This window comes from Xyrauchen texanus, chromosome 30, assembly GCF_025860055.1.
Source record: "Xyrauchen texanus isolate HMW12.3.18 chromosome 30, RBS_HiC_50CHRs, whole genome shotgun sequence".
Lineage (NCBI taxonomy): Eukaryota > Metazoa > Chordata > Actinopteri > Cypriniformes > Catostomidae > Xyrauchen > Xyrauchen texanus.
This window is the reverse complement of record NC_068305.1, coordinates 39261151-39284019: the sequence shown is the minus strand read 5'-3', so window position 1 is coordinate 39284019 and position 22869 is coordinate 39261151. Positions and strand designations below refer to the sequence as shown.

The following is a 22869-nucleotide window of genomic DNA, read 5'->3' as shown; positions in this document are numbered from 1 at the left end:
ACTGGAAAAATTTATTTCATTTTGTTTTTAAAAACAAGCTAAAATCGATGTTGCAGTGAGGCACTTACAATAGCAGTGAATGGGGCCAACTTTAGGAGGGTTTCAAGGCAAACATGTGAAGTTATTTCTTAATTATTCTGTTAAAACTTATTTTAAGTATTGTTTCAGCTGTAAAGTTGTTTAAATTGTCGTTTTTAGGATTTATGGCGATACGTTGTCATGGCAACAAAGTACCAAGATTGGCTATAACTTTACACATAAAAGGATAGTAAGATCTTATCACACTAAAATCATGTTAACATACATTTTGTGTAAGTTTTGTGGCAATTCTTTTGAAACAGCATGTGGCAGGGCGGAGGACGGGGCCGGGTCGTGATCCTACACACCCGGTACCTTATTAGGCTAATTATGCCTCCGTGAGGGTTAAAGGTCGACTGCAGAGGATCGTGCGGGAGAGAGAGATCGTTTACGGACATGTCCGTCATGTGTGTGTTTATGTTTATGTGTTTGTGCTTTTGGTTTAAGTTTGCATTAAATTATCCTTGCCCATCTTTAACTGTGTTACATTGGTGCCGCAACCCGGGAACGGCCGCGGGGAAAGTGGGGACTGGATACCCCGACCGCCTGGAGCGAGGGAGCCGCTGCCGGTGGCGGAGGAGTGCCCTGCCGTCCCCAGAGACGTGGAGGGGTCGAGGGAGACCGCCGTCCATGAGGGGAGGAGGGAAGAAACTCTCTGACCGTCCGGAGCGGTAGAGCCACTGCCAGGGGCGGAGGAGTGTCCCCATTTGCTGCCAGAAAAGCGGAGGGGCGTTCTGCCCGCTGGGGGTCGAAGGTTTGACTCCGGTTCGCCCGGGGTTGGAGCGGCTGTCGTCCGCCTGAGTGTGGAGGAGTGTTCGAGGACCACGCGACGGTACATCAGAGAACTGGTGAGTGAGCTTTTTCTCTCTCTCTCTTTGTTGGCATTTTCCCTCGCCTATTTATTTGGTTGTTTTTGTCTTCCCCTCCTGTCTCCTCCCAGGGCGAAGAAGGCGGGGATGACCACGCGGGACAAAAGATACACCCCGCCCCAGGTGTACGTCATGCCGGTGGCACCCTGGCCTGAGATAATGCCGGGAGGAGTGTGGAGCGGAGGGGGGCGGGGCCAGGTCGGAATATCGCGCGCCCGGTCCCCAATCGGCCTGATGAGGCGCGCGAGGGATAAAGGCGGCCGGTGACGATGGTTCGAGAGAGAGAGAAGTACGGGCATGTCCGTCATGTGTGTGTTTATGTTTGTGCTTTTGGCACCGCAAATGCTGTAGATTGAGCTTAACAAAAATGTTTGAACAGTTCAAACTAAATTTTACTCGATATTAATAAATTGCAAACTGATTCTGTTCGCTTGTCCACTTCCGGTATATTTACTCAAATATCCACACTTTCAGAATAAATAGCGTGCATAGGAGTATGTGTTATTTGCAATACTCACTTCATAATGAGGATATATACAGCGTACATGAGCACCAGAATCAGACTTTCCCACCTGAGGAAAAAAGAAAGATTTATCGTGACAAAAGTATAGTTTATCAGAATCAAAAGCAGATCAGAAGATCTGAAGATAATGGGGGAAAAACACTCACCACACAATCTTCTCGTCATAGATGAACTGATATTAGGTGAGAAGAATAAATAATAATATTAATAATGAATGAATGAAGTTAGAATCAACTTCCAAGGGCTTTTTAGTTGAAAAGTTAAAGTAAAATAAACATTTAATGATGTACGTGTGTGTGTTTCATGTGACACTCACCACAATCAGAGCTAGTATGGACAATATATAGAAGGAAGAATCCCTGAAAACAGCCCACCAGGTAAGAACGACAACCTACAGACATTAACACAAAATACTGTCATCAACAGGTCCAACGGGTCCACTGGGGGGCGCTATATCAAGGAAAACGTTTACGCTTAAAACGTTAATACATAAGACAGGCATATGAGGTATCATTTGAAAGCTTAGAATCTGAGTTTTTCAGAGAATACCATCACTTTTACATTTATGTAACATAAAATAAAAAAATATGGCACCAAATCATTTGCGTCACAAATTAGCACACCCTAGCGGTAATGGGGTAGAAATATTAATATGAATATAAAAGTCTTTCACATAGCACTTAGTGAAGTAATATATCAAATTAAAGTCTCATTTTCAGGAATGTGGCTATAAATGATTTTGTTGCCCTAATACAACAGTTCGAAAGATTTTCAAAAGAATCACAAAGGGAAATATGATTTCTGTAAGACATCAAATACAAACGTCTCCTTGAAGGCCTCTCCAGGTCTCTGTAGAGAGGAGGAGGGGGGCGGGGCCGGGCTGGAACAAAGCATGCCTGGTCCCCAATCAGCCTAATGGGGGCGAGTGAGGGATAAAGACGGCCGGTGATGACGGTTCGAGAGAGAGAATTACAGGCAGCTGCTCTGTGTGTGTATGTTTGTATGTTTTTGGTTTAAGTTGCACATTAAAATATAATTTATGTTGCCAAGCTGGTTCTCGCCTCCTCCTTTCCATTGAAATGCTTTACACTGGTGCCGAAACCCGGGAAGGAGGAGGGATGCCCGTCGCGGGGTCCTCGGCACTGCCGTCCACCCAGGGGAGCACCGCTGCCATCCGCCGGGGGACGGAGTAGCAGAACTATATATATATATATATACTATGCTGGAATGAAGGGCGGGACTTGATTTAATTCTGGATTATTTATATTTTTCCCCTCGCCCAAAAGGCCTTGGTTACATCAACAGATGTATGAAAAAATTTGGAAAAAGTTATCCGATTTTGATGAAAAATCATGGAAACGTTCTCTTCTTTTTAAGCACTGACAAATCTTTCACAAAGTAAACAAGGTCAATTTAGATTTCATGTTGACTTCATGTAGTGAAGTGTTATAGAAGACACACACACGCACACAAACACACCTGTCCAGCAAAGATCCCACAAACTCCGATGATGCATAGAATATTGAAGACAGCCGAACCGACGATAGTTCCGACTCCAACATCACCATGAGTGATGAAGACCCCTGAAAACAGATACAACAGAGGAATGATGGGCTCAGGAGGAGCGTGTGTGTGTGTATGCGCTCCAGGTGATTATATGATTTTACCTATAACAGATGCAAAGAGTTCGGGCGCAGAGCTCCCCGCAGCCATGAAAGTAGCGCCAGCGACATCCTCGCTCAGATTTAACTTCTGCAAGCACAATTCACATTCAAAAAATGAGACTCAAACGCAGCACAAATGAAATATGTTTAATAAGCTTCAGAGTGCCTCAAAGTGGGTCACAGGTAGAACTATGCAAATGATGAGACTCTTATTGTACTTTGCGTTTGTTTTGATGAGATTTGAAAAGTCCTACCTCACAGATTTTCTCTAGAGACATCACAAAGTAGTCGTCACACACGATTGCCAACGCCAGGAACATGTAAAGAGTCTGTGAGAAGACAACTGTGCTGAGAACTTGTTCAAATCCCTAAACCTATGAACGATAACAAGCACCACTAGGAATGGGAATCGTAAGGAATTTCACATTCACACAGACTTTTAGAGGCATAAATGCAATCCAATAACTGATCCTTAAAATACATTATGTATAAATATTCTAAACAAACAAAAATGTTCATTCATTCATTTATTATTTCATCCAATTTCACTGATTACAACTCGTGTGTGTTTTTAACTGCACATTGTCATATGAACAACCAGTCAGTAACTCCACTGCCCAACTGAAATCTCACAAGCCTCAGTACAACATTACAGAACACAATAACGTATGAGTCATTTGTTCAGGAATCGGACTACAATGGATGCACTGTAGATTAAAATAAAACGGTTCAAAAGAGTCCATTCGGGAATCGGACTACACTAGACACACTGTATGTATCGTGCTGTAGATTTAAAAGAATCGGCTCATAAGAGTCATTCATTCAGGAATTTAATTGCACTGAACATGCTGTAGATTCAAAGATCTGTCTCAAAAGGGTCATTTGTTCAGGAATCAGACTACACTGTTTGTTCTGTGAGTTTCTCGCTGTAGATTCAAAAGAGCCAGCTCATAAGAGTCATTCGTTCAGGAATCAGACTAAACTTGACACGCTTTAGATTCAAAAGAACCAGCTCAAAAGAGTCACTCGTTCAGGAATCAGACTAATTTTGAAATGCTTTAGATTCAAAAGAACCAGCTCAAAAGAGTCATTCTTTCAGGAATCAGATTAAACTTGACATACTGTAGATTCAAAAGAACCAGCTCATAAGAGTCATTCGTTTGGGAATCAGACTACACAGAACACGCTTTAGATTCAAAAGAACCAGCTCAAAAGAGTCATTCTTTCAGGAATCAGACTAAACTTGACATACTGTAGATTCAAAAGAACCAGCTCATAAGAGTCATTCGTTTGGGAATCAGACTACACAGAACACGCTTTAGATTCAAAAGAACCAGCTCAAAAGAGTCATTCGTTCAGGAATCAGACTAAACTTGACATGGTGTAGATTCAAAAGAACCAGCTCATAAGAGTCATTCGTTTGGGAATCAGACTACACAGAACACACTTTAGATTCAAAAGAACCAGCTCAAAAGAGTCATTCGTTCAGGAATCAGACTAAACTTGACATGGTGTAGATTCAAAAGAACCAGCTCATAAGAGTCATTCGTTTGGGAATCAGACTACACAGAACACGCTTTAGATTCAAAAGAACCAGCTCAAAAGAGTCATTCATTCAGGAATCAGACTAAACTTGACATGGTGTAGATTCAAAAGAACCAGCTCATAAGAGTCATTAGATCAGATACACAGAACATGCTTTAGATTCAAGAACCAGCTCATAAGAGTCATTCGTTCAGGAATCAGACTAAACTTGACATGCTTTAGATTCAAAAGAACCAGCTCAAAAGAGTCATTCGTTCAGGAATCAGACTAATTTTGACATGCTTTAGATTCAAAAGAACCAGCTCAAAAGAGTCATTCGTTCAGGAATCAGACTAAAATTGACATGCTGTAGATTCAAAGATCTGTCTCAAAAGAGTCATTCATTCAGGAATCAGACTAAACTTGACATGCTGTAGATTCAAAAGGATCAGCTCATATGAGTCATTCGTTTGGGAATCGGACTGCACTGGATGCACTGTTGATTCAAAAGAACTGGCTCAAGTGAGTAATTAGTTCGGGAATAGGACTACACTAGAAACGCTGTATTTTTCGGTCTATAGATTCAATGAATTGGCTCATAAGATTCATTAGTTTGGGAATCATACAGCAGGATACACTGTCAGAGATATTTTAGAACAGTATTCCATCCACATCGGATAAGAGCTGTTCACGGAAATGAAAGTCATGAAAATCATACAGTTAGAAGAAAAATGGAACAGTTCCCAACCCTTAACACCACTTAATCCACAGGCATTACCACATAAAAAATAATGTGCAATGATTAACATTTTTAATTTCCATCATGTTACTTGTAGGTTTTGCACAGGCTATGCATTTTACTGACAATTTAATCATAAATCAGAATGAATTCCTTACATGAACAATGACTTTCCCTCCCAGTAACGCAGAGCAGGCGAATAAATTATAGTTTTGCATTCCTGTTTCGTAGATGAACACATCTGATAAATTCCAGCCACAGGGGGCAAAAAATTCCCACCCACAAGTCTAGATTGTTTGAATGAATGCATAATACAGGCTTGAGCTGAGCATGATATGAAACATTAGAGCGTATGAAGCAGAATTAAATAACCACGGGCAGAATTAATTTAATTAATTTAATTGTGTTGCTCACGGGTGATGGATACAAGTCATTCAGAGTTAAATCTGGTCATATTATGATCAGATTAAACCACATTATAAGATCCTGATGTAAAACATGACATTACAACTGTGCAAAACAAATTACTCCTCCAAAACAAACCATGTGATTTTTTTTAATTATGTGTCAGACTTGCTAGTATTTAAAATACTTTCTTACCGCTATAATATGTAGCAGTACAGCGCCACTCTTCCGTTCCGCGTTGGTGAAAATATCATCTGGAAATTCGTGGATAGCTGTAAAAAACAAACGCAAAACGCACACACGTTTCATCATATGACACTACATTAATAATATTCAGCTGAGCTTTAAAGTAATAGTTCACCCAGAAATAAACATTCTGTCATAATTTATCCACTCGCATGTCATTCCAATCTATGACTATGACTTTTGTTATTTTGTGTAACAAAAAAGAAGACCTTGTGAAGAATGTTCACGCTGCTCCTTTCCATGCAGTTAAAGTATACAGTTACCATGGGCTGTCAAGCTCCAAATTAGGCAAAGAAAGCACCATAAAAGTAGTCCATACATTTCCCCTTACACACTATAGCGACATACACTTTGAGCATAAATGGAGTCAGTCCTGCATTCAAACACTCTTGCAAGAAGTAAAGCATTGTATAAACAGGGCACCAGTCAGCAAGCACTTGCCAATTCAAGGCATAAAGCTGCCTTGTTGTGGAGTTAGAAGCTTCGACCTTCTGATTAACAGCCCTGTGCTTTAGCCACTACGCCACCACCAGCTGGAGCTAGCTCTCCCTAGCTTGAAGCTTGTCAAGCATGGAAGAATAGACTGAGTCTGTTTGTTGGTCAGACATGCTAACATGGTCACCAAGTTGAGTTTCATTCCTGAGAAGGAAACTTGACAACTGAGCACCAAATTAATTTAAGACACAAACACTCCAAATGTGCTCATAAGCCTGTCAATTTCCTGGGCAGAGACCTAGGTGGCCGGAGCGCCAATTTGAGACACGAGGCACATTTAACAAGAACAACAAAGGTTGCAGCTCTAGAGACCTGAACTCTCACTGAATTGGAAGAACGTCAAGTCATAATAAGCTGCTTGTGCAGCTCTGGAAAGAACGGCACTAGCGGCAAAACTCTGGGGCTTGCCATCACGGTTAACACTATAAAAATGTTGAAGGGGCATCCCTGACATGATCACCACTGCCAAACGTGAACAATTGCAGCGTGCCGGAAAGAGCCACAGACACAGCAATACTAGACAGGTGAGGCCACTTTAACTGGAGAAGAGGAGAGACAGAAACAAATCATCCTAGAATTCTCTGTGCTCTATATCCCATCCTCATGCTCCTCCTTCGGGTGGCCCATGGGAGCCACAAAAGGAGTACAGCTTGAGGAGAGGGGAGCTGCTTCATGCGCTCCCAATGAACGCAATGAATCTTCAGCACACTGTATCAGTGTGGGTTCAGCCCTGGCAATAACAGCGTTCGAACTGAATGGGCGAAGTCAATAGATATGGAGGAGAAGAGGAAGGCAAGGCTGGACCGGTGACAAATCCTCCTCAAATCAATTGCAGAAGAGGTATAAAGGGAGGAGAGGGGAGTGGCTTCGGCTTTTTAGAATGAAAGCGAGCCGAGAGCAAAGCGTCTTGAGTTTCATGCATCCACAGTGAACGCGTGTTGTAAAGGGCTTCAGAGATCGTAACACCTGGGAGTAGTATCCCATAGCGTCAGCAACTGATGCAGCGTCGAAGTGTTTGACTTGAAAGGGAACTCCGTTTTCAGCATCTTCATTTTATCGTTTTACAAAACAGGCATAAACGTAGTGTAAATAATGCATTTTCAAATAGAAACATATAAGTGTGGAGATTGTGAGTGCAAACAGTTTCAAACAGTAGTATACCGCTGTCACAAGACCTCATCATATTGCATGTTTATTTTAGTAAGAAAGGGCTTATCTTGCTGTTATAACCGTGATAATAATTAGTGAAAACTTAGTTACATAAACTTGTATTCACTATATGTATCCTGCAAAAACAGAATGAGTAGTATGGCAGCATGCTTTTGAGATCTCTTCCCTCTTCTACAAGTCCTTCCCACACTATCCCTGTGCAGCAGGACAGCATTATAAATTCAAGAACATGCTAAATCAGACCTGTCTTCTCTGTCTGCTCTAAGAATAGCAGCATATAGATTAAACTCCCGGACAGGTGAAGGTGGCTTTCATGCTCCATTTTAGGCATTGGGGTTATTAATCGGATGCTCATCATGTGCGGAGTTCATGATGCTCTCAGTTTGGCACTACATTTGAAGGGTAAACATCAATATTTTATGTCTGCAGAAAACAGGATCAAGGGCAGTGGACCGACACATGGAGGAAAACATGGATTACAGCTTCATCTTAATAAATTATCAACAAAACAGCAATCTGTCTGTCTGTCTCCTTGCACTTATGCACAATGCATAAAATGATTATTTTGCATTCCAATCAAAAAATGAGCTAAGAAAGAGCTGTAGTATAAACATTGCATGCAGCAGAAATAATACAAGTAGTATACAGTAGTAAAATGCTATTCTAAACACAGGAGATATGAAGGCTGTGTCTCGTTTGGAAGGCTGCGTCCTCCGGAGGTCGCATTTGTCGTCCGCATACATCATCGAGGCTGTCTCGTTTCAGAAAAGCGAGTAGGACACTTCGAATGCAGCCTTCGAATGCGACCTTCTTTCACGGGAATTCGGAGGATGCATGAGGTGTATCCTTCGTGGGCACTCACAACCCACAATTCTTTGCTTCAACGGAAATGTCTAAAAAAACACGACGCCAATTTGCCCGTAAATATGACGTTCAAACGCTTGGGAATGTTAATTCCCAAGTTGAAGTACCTCAGTAGATAACGAAGGCCGTCTCGTTTAAATGAGGCTTGTTTAAAGGAGGACTCTCAGTATACTGCAGCCTTCAAAGGATCCATCCTACCTAGCATGCAGCCTTCCAAACGAGACACAGCCACAGTCTGAGGGGTAAAAATTATATTAATGGTTAAAATATGTTATTAAATGGAACAATAGTGACTGCCAAGCATACTTTATAGCCTTGAGTTAAGTACAGTTGTACACTGGTACATTTATGTCCATTACCCTGATTTTGAGGTGTACATCCCGTTAACACCTTTTTTACCATTTACTTAAAGGTGCAGTATGTAAGATTCAGAAACGCTTGTTATTAGTGACACCTGTGGCCATTGAGTGAACTGCAGCAGCTACCTGTTGCTCGTTCGTGCATACACTCCATAGAGACGCGAGCATCGACCAAAACAATGACGTAACGTACAAAGAGGCTGAACGCGATTTACCGGCATCATGCTGACAGATGAGGTAGCATAATTAAAATAACACCGTTATGATTGTTTAACTACAAACTTTGAGACTGTATATTATATTTGAATATCCAGTGCTGGAACAGGTCTAAAACAAAGTAAAACAAAGTGTGGATATCAGTCTGATCTATGTGAGACTGTAGTTTGAAGTAATCACTTTTCTTTGCATGATACATTGACTGCAATTATACGATAGCCTATGTCGGCGTTAGCTAGCTAGCTAACTTTATCAATAGCTGTTTGCTAAATTTGGCCAGTTGATGACAGTAGCGGTTAATAAAATAGACTGTACTTTATAAATATGTTGACATAATTCAGTATTGATGTGATTCATCACAACTGTCATTTTGATATATCGATGCACTATTGTTTTATAATAATACAAAATATATATTTTCTGTATAACCAAGTTACGTTACACTAATGAATGGAGCTTTTTGCATTATTTTGAACATGGTCTAGCATTCATTTCATGTGTTATTGGAGTTTACATTGCTGAATAATGACAGATTAACATTGTTTATGACAGTTACTGTGAATCAGCACACCTGACTATTAATATAAAGCGAAGATCGTTGAAATTATTTGAAAGTTATGAAGCAAGGTAGCTTCGTCCGCGTTAGCAGGCAAGATGAAGATAGCTAAAATGACACAGATCAATATTTCACACCTTTGCAGTTAGGTAAGTGTAACGGTGGCCAGCTAATAGATAGCTGTGTAGTGTGTAAACCTCACTTTCCTCACCTCAAGAGGTGCACTAGCGACTGACGCTAGGGGCTGTAGCCTTTAGCCTCCTTGTTAGCGCACCCGCCTCCCATGCCAGAGACACCGGTTTAAGTCCTGTACGGAGCAGGGCGACAGGGCCGGTTACATAAGCTTACCTGTCCAATTCTGGGTCAGTTTTGATCCCCAAAACAGAACAAAGGTCCCATCCAGCAATCAAATGCCCTGCCGATGTTCACACTAGGTTTCGCTCGACCACGATCACATTCCCGCTTAGCCAGTCGGGATTCAGTAGATAAATGTTTTGCTTCTATTGTGTTGGGGTCGGTGTTGTGCTGAGAGCTGGACTTTTGCTGGATTCCATCTCCAAGATAACGTTACCTAGTGTTGCAGTTTGTTGTCGCTGTTGAATAGTGGAAGAGAAGCGAGTACTGTCTGAGGCGAGGCTCTCGGGAGTGTGCATAAATGTCACATCCTTCGGATTTTCCTGGCAAAAGCGACCCGCTCCCTTCACATGAAAATCAGTCTACAGGCTTTAATAGGCAACCTTGGAAGTCTGGGAAGTTGTATTACAAGCCGTTCACACATTGGCAAAAAAAAGGCATACATATTGCACCTTTAATGTGTGCAAGTATTTTGTGCATGACTGTTTAAGTTGTGACAGCAGTGCATTGGTGTGCATGTAAACACAATCACTGTGAGAATATTTATCGAATACCAGTAACGTCATGAGGATGTTCAGGTTTATAACAACGTTTGTTCCTAACCTTACCATAAAGTAACCCAGAGTTGTTGGAATATTGTTGGGTGGGACGTTTTCTTAGCAGCATTTCATTAACCCTCCAAACTGTTACCAGGAGAATGCCGGGCATGTTATGTGACCAGATTCAACAGTCACATCATGCGCTCTCATGACAATAACACGAGTCAGCCACTCACAATAGGTCAGTGTCGAGAGCCAGTCATCCATTGTGACTTGTTTAGCATGTCTCATTCACACACATTTGGCCATAATGTTCTGGATCATTGCCTCACACATTTTTCTAGCTAGATCATCACAGGCAATTTGTTAAACAAGAATATGCAGTTGAATGGAACCATCCCCAAGTCTCAATGTTATTCTGATACCAATATATTTTATGATCTTCCCTCAATTTACTGTAGGTCTATGGGATTTTTTTTTAACATGAGGAATGAGGTTTTGCCCCAAGTGAAGGAGTTCAAGTACCTCGGGGTCTTGTTCACGAGTGAGGGGACAATGGAGCGGGAGGTTGGCCGGAGAATCGGGGCAGCGGGGGCGGTATTGCACTCGCTCTATCGCACCGTTGTCACGAAAAGAGAGCTGAGCCGGAAGGCAAAGCTCTCGATCTACCGGTCAATTTTTTTTCCTACTCTCACCTATGGTCATGAAGGCTGGGTCATGGCCGAAAGAACTAGGTCACGAGTACAAGCGGCCGAAATGGGCTTCCTCAGAAGGGTGGCGGGCTTCTCCCTTAGAGATAGGGTGAGGAGCTCAGTCATCCGTGAGGAGCTCGGAGTAGAGCCACTGCTCCTTTGCGTTGAAAGGAGTCAGTTGAGGTGGTTTGGGCATCTGGTAAGGATGCCCCCTGGCCGCCTCCCTAGGGAGGTGTTTCAGGCACGTCCAGCTGGGAGGAGGCCTCGGGGAAGACCCAGGACTAGGTGGAGAGATTACATCTCCACACTGGCCTGGGAACGCCTCGGAGTCCCTCAGTCAGAGTTGGTTAATGTGGCTCGGGATAGGGAAGTTTGGGGCCCCCTGCTGGAGCAGCTGCCCCCGCGACCCGACTTCGGATAAGCGGTTGAAGATGGATGGATGGATGGAAGATTAATCAACAAACAGTAAGTCTGGTTGCTTTTAGATGTACAACTACACTTCTTACATATTTTAACATTTGCATTACATAACCAACTACATTTACAAGCTTGCTCAGGTGTGATCAAATTGCACGGTCTCTCAACTAATAAGGCGTTGCACTTGCATTGCAAAGTACTGGCGTACGAGTCTTGAAGAGCATGCACGTCAACATGTGGGCCGAACGTGACGTAGAAGCACCACAAAATGGCGTGGTTGCTTTAGCAATGTGCTTTTTCTGCCACTATCGGTTAGGTTTAAGGTTTAGCATTAACCTTAAAAACCTAATTTGTTGAGGGACTGGGTAGCTCAGCGAGTAAAGACGATGACTACCACCCCATGGAATCGCGAGTTCGAATCCAGGGTGTGCTGAGTGACTTCAGCCAGGTCTCCTAAGCAACCAAATTGGCCCGGTTGCTAGGGAGGGTAAAGTCACATGGGGTAACCTCCTCGTGGTCCTTATAATGTGGTTCTAGCTCTCGGTGGGGCGCGTAGTGAGTTGTGCGTGGATGCCGCAGAGAATAGCGTGAAGCCTCCACATGTGCTATGTTTCCACGGTAACGCGGTCAACAAGCCACGTGATAAGATGCGCGGATTGACTGTCTCAGACGCAGAGGCAACTGAGATTCGTGCTCCACCACCCGGATTGAGGCGAGTCACTACGCCACCACGAGGACCAAGAGCGCATTGGGAATTGGGCATTCCAAATTGGGGAGAAAATAAGAAAGAACATTTGACTTGCTTTTAGCGCCTCACAGTGGACATTTTACAATGAACTGCAGCGATACATGTAATTGGAAGCTTGGATGCTTAGGGGTTGGCGGTCAATTTTTGCACAGACAACTGATAAAACTCACAAAAATTGAGCTGGGATACAAAAAGTAATTTTGACATCGAAAGATTGTACACATCAGCATTAAGGTTAAAACAAAAAGATAAACATTAGACAAACTCAGTGGTCAGCTTAACTCATTGACTAGTCGGTTGTTGGCGACCCGCCACTAGTACTGTATCAATAAGTAAGAATCATGTAAATGCATATAATCTATCCGCAGACTGAAACCGCAGTGACTGAACATCTGATCTGTGGGGGTTAAAGGTCACATCTCCCTGTCTAGAAGCTCTCATTTAGTGCACACTGAGCTCAGACTGATGACTTAACATTTTATGACACTGACTCACAATTGCCTCGAACCCTGAAGCATTCTCAAATGCACTAAATGCAGTGCACTTATTACAGGGACAATCCCCCCGGAGCAACCTGGATTTATGTGCCTTGCTCAAGGACACAATGGTGGTGGCTGTGGGGATCGAACCAGCAACCTTCTGATTACCAGTTTACCAGTTATGTGGTTTAGACCACTACACCACCACATGACAATTTACACTACACGATTTTAAGCCAGATTTTCACTCACCGACAGTTTTGTGGAGATCGCCGACAAAAGCCCGAATTCATAGGCAAATCGGAGCTTGCTTCCGTGAGCGACAATTGCAATGTATGAACTATCAAAGACGCAATTTGAGAGAAGCGCCAACGTGTCGCCGATGTCAGCGAGACATCTGGAATGTTAAATATCTGGACCTGTCTGTGACTGTAAATCGTGCAATATGAAATATGTTTTGACTGAATACAACGGCAGAGTTGACCTACAGCCAATGAGAGAGAAGGAAACGGGGCACGGCAAGTTTCAGTGGGAGGAGTCCTGATGTACCTGCAACAGAACATCAACTAGCGTGACTGCGGTCTCACTGGACCGAAGAAATGGAGGAAGAATTAGTGGAACATTGGCAGGAGCACCAGCACCTATTTGATGTTTCATCTGAACTGTCCCACAACCGGATGGAGAAAGAGAAAATTTGGAGAGAAGTTGCCAATTCTCTTGGACAGTCAGGTCAGCAAATAGGTCGATTTTTCAGTAGGAGGTACTTTGTCATATTGTAACCAATGATTAAAAACATACTCAGCACTTCTCATGTGCACTCGGTTGTGAAATGTAATTTGGAGTCCAGGCAGAGTCGTCTGGGATTCGTCAATAGTGAAATGTCTTGTAATGTGTTCACCCCTGTCCCCGATTCCTCATGTAATTTGAAAACACCACGACTTCCATGACAAGACAGACAGTTGTGTAATATGAACGGTACCACGATCCGACGTCTTTGAAAGTCATGTAGTGTGTAGGAGGCATTAGACATGGGCGCTTTTGACTTGGGCCAGTAAGCAACCATCTATCAATGCACTAACAACCACCCAAAACAGCCTAAAATCGTGGTGTTTTGCACAAGCAAACACCACTGACATTCTATAGTTAATCTAGTGTGATGCTAAAGATATATTGTCCATATCTAATGATCGGATGCCATAAAACTGTCACGAACCCCGCTCCCTCACTCCGCCCCCTCGAGCTTCCACGCTCGTTCCGCCCCCTCGAGCTCGCACGCTCTTTTTGCTCGCTCGAGCCCTCACGCCCACTTTGCTCCTACTCGCTCACATGCTCATAGGCAATCTCCCTTCCTCGAGTTTCTCACGCGTTTCCAATCCCCCAGAACATTATGACCACCTGCACTCGCGTCATCTGCACTCCTGCACATTAGTTTCACCTGCACTCGTCTCATCACCTGTCATGGTTTACACCTGCACTTGCCCCTATATATATCACTACCCTTTCGTCTCACGGTGGTTGGTTATTGTATTTAGTTTCCCGTGTCTTTGCCCCCCGCTAGTCTCGTCTAGTTTTGACCTCCTCTCGTTCACCTCTTAGCTTGCCAGCTCCCCTTGTTCCCTTGTCTTTTGCTCCCACTAGTCTCGTCATTTTCCTCTTGATTCCCTGGCTTTCGACCTCACGCTCCCTTTGACTACTCTTCACTGGATTTGCCCTTTTTCTGTACTTTTGCCTGCCTGCAATAAAACGCAGTTTTTGACTTACATTGTGACTGTCTCTTCTTGTGCGGGTTACAAAAACAAGAAAAAAGGAGAATACAGAGGGTGCAGAAGGCAGACACAAGATGTCATTGCTGTTTGCATGCAGAAGGAAAGTCGAAAATGTAATCTTGTGAGATTACAAGATTTCCACAGTGTAATTTTGTCAACTGGCACGCTTCGAGACAGCAAATACTTTTGAACTTGACAGCATATTTCTTTACATTTTAGAATGATCCGGACTGAGATTAAAATCCCGAGTTTACAAAATGTAATTGGTTTCACCCTGTTATATGACAATTACTAAGTTAAGCTAAAAATATGGTCCTTTAATCAGTAAAAAATTACTCAAATATTGGGAACCATATATACAGTATACTGTACAATTATTAGATTAGAACAGTTTCATCGACACATTTTAGTAATAAATGAAATATACTGTACGTTTATTTATAATCAACAATTCTATAACTTCGTTCCCCAAACTTTGATTCACTTTTTTCACAGTTTTACAATAAAAAGAAACTTGAAAATGTAAAAAGATAAATAAACAGAACATCCAGGGCTAAAACTGGACTTTTACATTGGTTTCGAGATAATTTAATGACCACAACAGTATAAGTCCAGGATAGAGCGCATCAGGAAGAATGCGAGTGTCAGCTAAACGCTATAAATGCTGTTTTTGGACCAAAGCCGATCAGAAGTCCCTCAAGTGAACAGCAAAGTCACTTCAAATGCTCGCTTAAATCTCGCTGATACTTAAAAACATGGACATGAAGTTGAGTACTTAAAACCTTGACAAAGCTCTTAATGCAGGTCCATGAGGTTTCCATCTCCCTTCCGCTGATTAACAAAAAAAATAAAACAATAAATCTTGGCCGGTTGCTAGTGATGTCACAAAGTGCCTAAATATAGCCCTCTGAGCTCTGTCCAACATGCCGGTCACATCATATCCGAGACTGTTGGTAATGCACGACAGCACTTTAAACTTCTTAAACCTTATCAGCCGAGCTATGGTGCATATACAGACAAACACTTTGATGATGTCATCTCACCTGGCTCAGTGCAGTTCTTCTCCTCAGTCTCATTATCAGACGTTGATGACATCAGCCGTCGTCCCAAGTGGTTAAATGACTCCGTCGGCCCCTCCACAATCATGCCGTGACCTATAAACAAAACACTTTTTAAATAATGGGTTAGTTCATTAGACTGATTAATGATATATTGGATGTGGCACATTTAAAAAATGTGTTTTACCATTAAAATAATTATGCAAATAAAAAAACGATCAAATTATACTTGATAATTAAATATTCCTTTCAAAGTTTTACTGTAAACTTTAACTGCTAATAGGTTTATAAACTTATTTAATAGCTCTATAATAAATAACAAATATATTTTTGCTAATAGGTAGATTTAAGCGTGCTTTTACATATCTAAAAAAAAAAGAGAGAGAAAGGCCAACACGGAGCGGCAGTTGGAGAGAGAAAGAGAGAGAAAAAATGCACTCACCGGTTCTCCAATATGCCGTAGCTTGGTCCTCGGCCACTCCTCCACCCTCAAATCGACGACGGCCGCGCCTCCCCGGGCGGATTGGAGGCAGACCTCCGGCCCCTAGGAATGCCCCGCCCTCGGGAAACAGAAGGGGTCACCCCCACCCCTGGCAGCTGTTCTCCCGCTCCAGGCAGTCGGCCGGGAGCCCCTCCCCGCTCGCGGTCGCCGGCCGTCACGACCCCACCGTGTTTAGCGGTTGGTAGGGTTCTCCCCCCGACCCTGGCAGCGGCCCGCTAGGAGCCCCTTCTCCCTTTGTGGTCAGCGGCCGCTCTTAAGCTGCTCCGTTGGGGCGGATGGTAGTGGCGAGGACTCTACTATGGCGCATCCCAGTGTAAAGGGATTAATGGAAAGGAGGCGAGAACCGGCTTGACAATATAAATAATATTTTAATTATAAACTTAAACAAAAAGACAAACACACACACAGGTGTCGGACAGCTGTGCGTAAATCTCTCTCTCTGTCCCACTGCAGTCTCCAGTCGGCCTTTATCCCTCTTGGAGGCATGATTAGCCTGATTAGGGGCCGGGTATGCAGAGTCATGACCCAGCCCCGCCCTCCGCCCTGCCACACATAATTTTTATATTTATTTAACCAATAAAATAAAGCAACATTTTATTAAATGCTGGCAAATCATAGAGCGATAAAAGACACAAATGACTAATAAATATCAAAATGAACTAATGATAATCAGAATAAACTATTCTTTCACTAAATTGTATAGTTCATTAACAGTAGAGTGTTTATGCAAGCAATGTAGAAACAATTGGAGTTATATTAAAAAATATCCTGGCTCTTCCAAGCTTTATAATGGGAGTGAATGGTACCTTAGATTTTGAAGCCCAAAAAAGGGCATCCATCCAACAAAAAAGTAATCCATACAGCACCAGGGGGTTAATAAAGTCCTTCTGAAGTGAAGCGATTAATTTTTGTAAGAACAATATCCATATTTATAACTTTATTAACTGTAATCACTGGCCATCTGTGCATTCACAAGAGAGTAGAGTTCCGGCGTATGACATAAGCGCAGCGTAAGCTCCGGTGAGAAGTGATGAATGCAGAAGCACGGAGGATAGAGCAAAACAAAACGCCGGTCATGAATTACAAGACAACAAGGAGGATTCTTAAAGAAAAATGTCAGAGGATTTCGATATAGATTTCATTTTTGCCCAGCCCTATTTGTTTGAACCGGAGTACACCGAGCAGGAACTCAGAGAGTTGGAGGAGGCTGCAGCAGCGGCACAAACACAAGGATCTGGTAGACGGAGAGTACGGGAGACGTAGACGGAGAGTACAGGAGACGTGGTGGTGCTCATGCAGGAAATGCCAGTTAATGCCAACAGAGGCTGAGAGTGTTTGTGTTTGCTATATAAATACGAATATTTTATTTACAAAAACATATCACTTTGCTTTAGAAGGCCTTTATTAACACCCTGGAGCCATATGGATTATTATTTGATGGATGGATGCACTTTTTTGGGCTTCAAAATCTAAGGTACCATTCACTCCCATTATAAAGCTTGGAAGAGGCAGGATATTTTTTTTATATAACTCCGATTGTGTTTGGCTGAAAGAAGAAAGTCATATACACCTAGGATGGCTTGAGGGTGAGTAAATTATGGGATCATTTTCAAATTTGGATGAACTAACCCTTTCAGCAAATCATTTTCATTTCTGCTGTTAAGGTAAATGTAAATGGTGCCAGCAGCATTTGATCCACAGCAGCTATTTGGCTTCAAAGGGTGTCAATTAAAATCAAATAAAAAGCAATATTGAAAGCGACCCTGACATCATTATATCTGTATGAAACAGCCTGCAACCAAGACCTTCAGCAAACGTTTCATACTGTACATAAGAGATCAGAAGAGAGAAAGTCATACAGTTTTGACATGATGATGAGTAAACGGTGACAGAAATGTGTTTTGTGTGTCTGTGTGCGTGTGTATGTGTGTGTGCTATACCTTTATATATATCCTTAATATTATTTTCCTGCACAGCAATCTGCCAAATAATCGTGACTAAGAAGACAGTAACAATATTGTTTTGTTTCTCCCCCATGCTATAAAGGAAAACGATGTTTTCCTAAAACTAGATTTGACTGATTAAAAAAGGAGAAGTAAAGATTGAGGGATTGCATGTGTTTCCGGTTGTCTTTGATCTCTGGTTCTTGTATCAATACGAAGTCTGACACGCACATGCACATGCTTTCATGTTAGTGTCATGAGCTTCCAAGAAAGAAAGAGGCCATTTCTGACAGTAAAAGCCCCTGTTGTGAGATCACATATTCACAATTCTCTGTATGCTATCAGTGCAGAATAATCTTTTAAGCTTCTTGTGTTTGTTTTAATATAATTCATGTTTTACTGCATCTTTGTGTTTAATTCATGCATGAACCATCACTCACAGCTGAAACACTGTTTAAAGGAATATTCCATGTTCAATTCAAGTGAAGCTCAATTAATATTGATTATGTCCCTCGGTAATTGAAAAACAAAATACAATTACATTACAACACTTACATTGTGTGTGTGTGTGTGTGTGTGTGTGTGTGTGTGTGTGTGTGTGTGTGTGTGTGTGTGTGTGAGCGTGTATTTATCACTTTGTGGGGACCAAATGTCCCCATAAGGATAGTAAAACCCGAAATGTTTGACCTTGTGGGGACATTTTGTCGGTCCCCATGAGGAAAACAGCTTATAAATCATACTAAATTATGTTTTTTGAAAATGTAAAAATGCAGAATGTTTTCTGTGAGGTTTAGGTTTAGGGGTAGGGTTAGGTTTAGGGGATAGAATATAAAGTTTGTACAGTATAAAAACCATTATGTCTATGGAAAGTCCCCATAAAACATGGAAACGCAACATGCGTGTGTTTGTGTGCGTGTGTTTGTGTGTGTGTGTGTGTGTGTGTGTGTGTGTGTGTGTGTGTGTGTGTGTGTGTGTGTGTGTGTGTGTCTCGACACACTACAGCATACAAGCAACACACAGACAACTTCTTATTTTTCTTCGATTTATTTCTGGACAATGTCATACCAAGTCAAAAAATCTCATTGAACTGATAAAGACAGATTATTGGCGCTGGTACATTTACAGTATATCTGCACACTAATACACATTTATATTTATCTTATTTATATATATACTTACATTTCCTATTTTAATTTCAAAGTCAAATTCCTCTTAACTGCACACTTATTGTGACATTGGTTATTGCTCAATAGTGCAGATTAGGGATGGGCGGATCGATCCAAAATATCAATACCTCCGATACTGATGTTGTATCAAAAATACAGATTCTATTTATTTATTTATTTATTTACTTGAAGTCTTAAATTAATTTTGTTGCATGTACTAGAAGTCATCCTTTTAATTATGTTGTGGCAACACACACCATTGGATTCGTGTTTTTGTCATACCTTTGTTGTTGTTTGTGTAACAAGCTGTGAGCTTGTTGTGATGGTTGTGTTAGGGTTCCCCTCAAAAATCCCAATTTAACCCTGGTGTAACACATAACACATAACACACAAACCACAACGACGCTGACATTCAGCCATCATATTATTTGGAAATAGATGCACTCACATGAGACAAAACCCAGCGGGACAACAAACACAAACGCCACCTGCGCAAATACTGCAATAAAAGCAAATATTAAGACATTAATTCACAGTTATCACTCATGCCGCAGCGTATGCTGGGAACCTGACGTCGCATGTATCTGGTTATGGCCAACAAGAAATATTTCAATTGTCCCAACACACATGGATTCAAATTTGACATTTTAATTGATTGCTCACAATGAAATTAAGCTGCGACAAATTCAACAACTGTGTTAAATTAGATCATTTTAAGTAACTAAACTCAACAAGTAGATTTATTTTTAACGTATTGGATATTCTCCTATTGTCAGCTGACGAGGTTTGACTTCTGACCCTGTCTATGGTGCACATGTGGTAAAACAATTAGAAACATGTGATAATGATGCACTCAGTTTGGGTTTGTAGGAGTTCAAAATGTATACGTATATACATTTATTTTAAAAAACATATTTATTTAATTAGAGATCATTTTTAAGAAAAACTACCTTTTTTTGTTGTGGTACAGAGTGGCTATTTGCCAGTGTTTTCTAAAATGTTTCTTTCATTATTTTTCTTTATTTACAGCCAGTTTATGTAAAAAAACAAACAACAAAAATTGGCAATGTTACAGCAAAAATGTGTATCATGCAAGGTTAAAGAAAGCTGCTCTTTTCTTGTTTTTCGGCATCTGTCCAATGTCAAATTGCTCTGAAAACTAATATAGATTATTATGCATATATGCAAAAAATATACTCATATTCTGATGCACGGTTCCATTTCTCTTATGTTTGTTTTAATATTTAAGGACAGCTGGTCATTTGCTATATTCTCAAATGTCTGATCTGTATCGTTGCAAAGTTAAAATCCTTATAAATGCAATCTTACCTAAATAAAATCTAATTTAATATTAAATATCCTACAGAATTCCCACATATTTTTACAGTTTGTTCCCATTTATGAATCTGATATGGACAGTTTATTAACCCTGATAAATCCTGCACATGCATGGATGCACATTTCTATTTCTCTTATGTCAGCTGTCAATCAAGTTTTATTTAATGTCAATGTTATTTAACTGCACAGGTCAAAAGGCTCATAAAAGCAAATCTGACTATAGATTATTGATGTTTCCTAAAACTTATACTGACCTAAATGCATGCATATAAGCCCATGTGATGCATTTTTCTATTCATGTTTTTTTATGTATTTAAGGACATCTGTCCATTTTTCTATTCTTTTCAATGTTTGATTCATACCGATGCAAAGTCAAACTCCTCATAAGAGCAATCTTCCCTGCCCAATACAACCAATTCTTTCTACTCCCATCTCTACAATCGTTTCCCATGTATGTATCTACTGGAACTGATAAAGACAGATTATTGACCCTGATGCATTTACTGCATATATGCTCAGACACATATGCATCTTATTTGCATGTATTTGCAACAGCAAAGTGATGTAAATGTGATGTGGATCATTGCTGTCTGTGACAGCTGGAGGGAATATACCGCATCATTTCCCCCCGGATCCAGGACAAGACCTGGTTCGGACTCACCTGTGTTAGTCAGGACGGCTGACATGCCCCACGCCACGAGCAGAACACCGCAGACCACAGACACTTGCGCCAGCAGCATCTCCCTCCTCTTGCGCACCTTGAACATCTTTGCACTGATGGATTTCTTGGAGACCGTCGTCATGGTCTGGTCCCGATTCTGGTCCTGGTCCGAGCTGGTCATCGCGTCGGGGGTTCAATGAGGTCTGATGCGCTGGAGAGGAGAGTCGCGCGCTGGAGCTGTGCATGCACTGCGCAACCGGAGACGCGAAGATATCAGAGGTTTGTATCCAGAATAGAGCAACGCAAGCCCAGGCTTTAGTGTCCTAGATCCGTGTTCTCATCAGAATCCTCTCCGCCGCATTGCAACACTGCTGGAAACATGAAATCCCCGCATAGATGCGTCCTGTGCGTCTGAACGCATCCGCTACAACGCAACATGACACAGCCAGTGGGTCTCAGGTGATGTCCTCTGCTCCCTCTGATCGCATCGGCATTCCTGCTTTTCCCATCTGGATGATCGGGAACTTTGCGCTGGTGTCCACCGGACACGTCCACGTGACGTTTCGGGAGTAGTCACGCGCGATCCGGCCGAATCGATGCATCACCCGACACCTACCACAATGCGTGATTGTATGCAGCTATATTGCCGGTGCCAAATACATACATTTAATAAAATGATTCCCATATATGGGAGGGATATATCCCATATACATAAATGCATATGCCTCCAACATATGCAAACTGTCTCAGTTAAAAATGCAGTATTATTGATATTATAAAATACTTTTTCATTTGAGAATGTCACACCATTATACTTTTTTAGAGCTAGGATTTGGCTTATGGTTCATTTCCATTAAAAAACTCATTGGTTGAATGTATATATATATGACTGATCATGCATAAAAACTGTCTTTTATTTAAGGATAGTGATCACATGAAGCCATTTATTATCACAGAGTAGGCTCCGTTTGGCTCCTTTTTAAATCATAATGATAACAGAAATCACCCAAATGGCCCTGATCAAAAGTTTACACACCCTTGAATGTTTGGCCTTGTTACAGACACACAAGGTGACACACACAGGTTTGAATGGCAATTAAAGGTTAATTTCCCACACCTGTGGCTTTTTAAATTTCAATTAGTGTCTGTGTATAAATAGTCAATGAGTTTGTTTGCTCTCACGTGGACGCAGTGAGCCATGGGGAGCGGAAAAGAACTGTCAAAAGACCTACGGAACAAGGTATTGGAGCTTTATAAAGACAGAAAAGGATATGAAAAGATATCCAAAGCCTTGAAAATGCCAGTCAGTCCTGTTCAATCACTTATTAAGAAGTGGAAAATTCTGGGATCTCTTGATACCATGCCAAGGTCAAGCAGACCAAGAAAGATTTCAGCCATGACTTCCAGAAGAATTGTTTGGGATACAAAGAGGAAACCTCAGGTAACCTCAGGAGAAACACAGGCTGCTCTGGAAGAAGACGGTGTGGTTGTTTCCAGG

General features: G+C 41.7%; 1 protein-coding gene across 1 annotated transcript in view; it reads right to left on the bottom strand.

Annotated features, from left to right (window-relative positions):
* The window catches only part of LOC127623709 (sodium/potassium/calcium exchanger 4-like), a 35547-nt gene extending 14049 nt beyond the window's left edge, over positions 1–21498 (bottom strand). The window contains exons 1-9 of the mRNA XM_052098165.1: positions 21372–21498; positions 15747–15857; positions 5998–6074; positions 3389–3463; positions 3138–3222; positions 2950–3053; positions 1787–1861; positions 1617–1642; positions 1466–1519 (exon numbers count right to left, since the gene is read on the bottom strand). Coding sequence (XP_051954125.1) covers positions 1466–1519; positions 1617–1642; positions 1787–1861; positions 2950–3053; positions 3138–3222; positions 3389–3463; positions 5998–6074; positions 15747–15857; positions 21372–21477 — 713 coding nt within the window. The 5' untranslated portion in view covers positions 21478–21498. The remainder of the gene's footprint in view (positions 1–1465; positions 1520–1616; positions 1643–1786; positions 1862–2949; positions 3054–3137; positions 3223–3388; positions 3464–5997; positions 6075–15746; positions 15858–21371) is intronic.
* Between the last annotated feature and the right edge of the window lie 1371 nt (positions 21499–22869).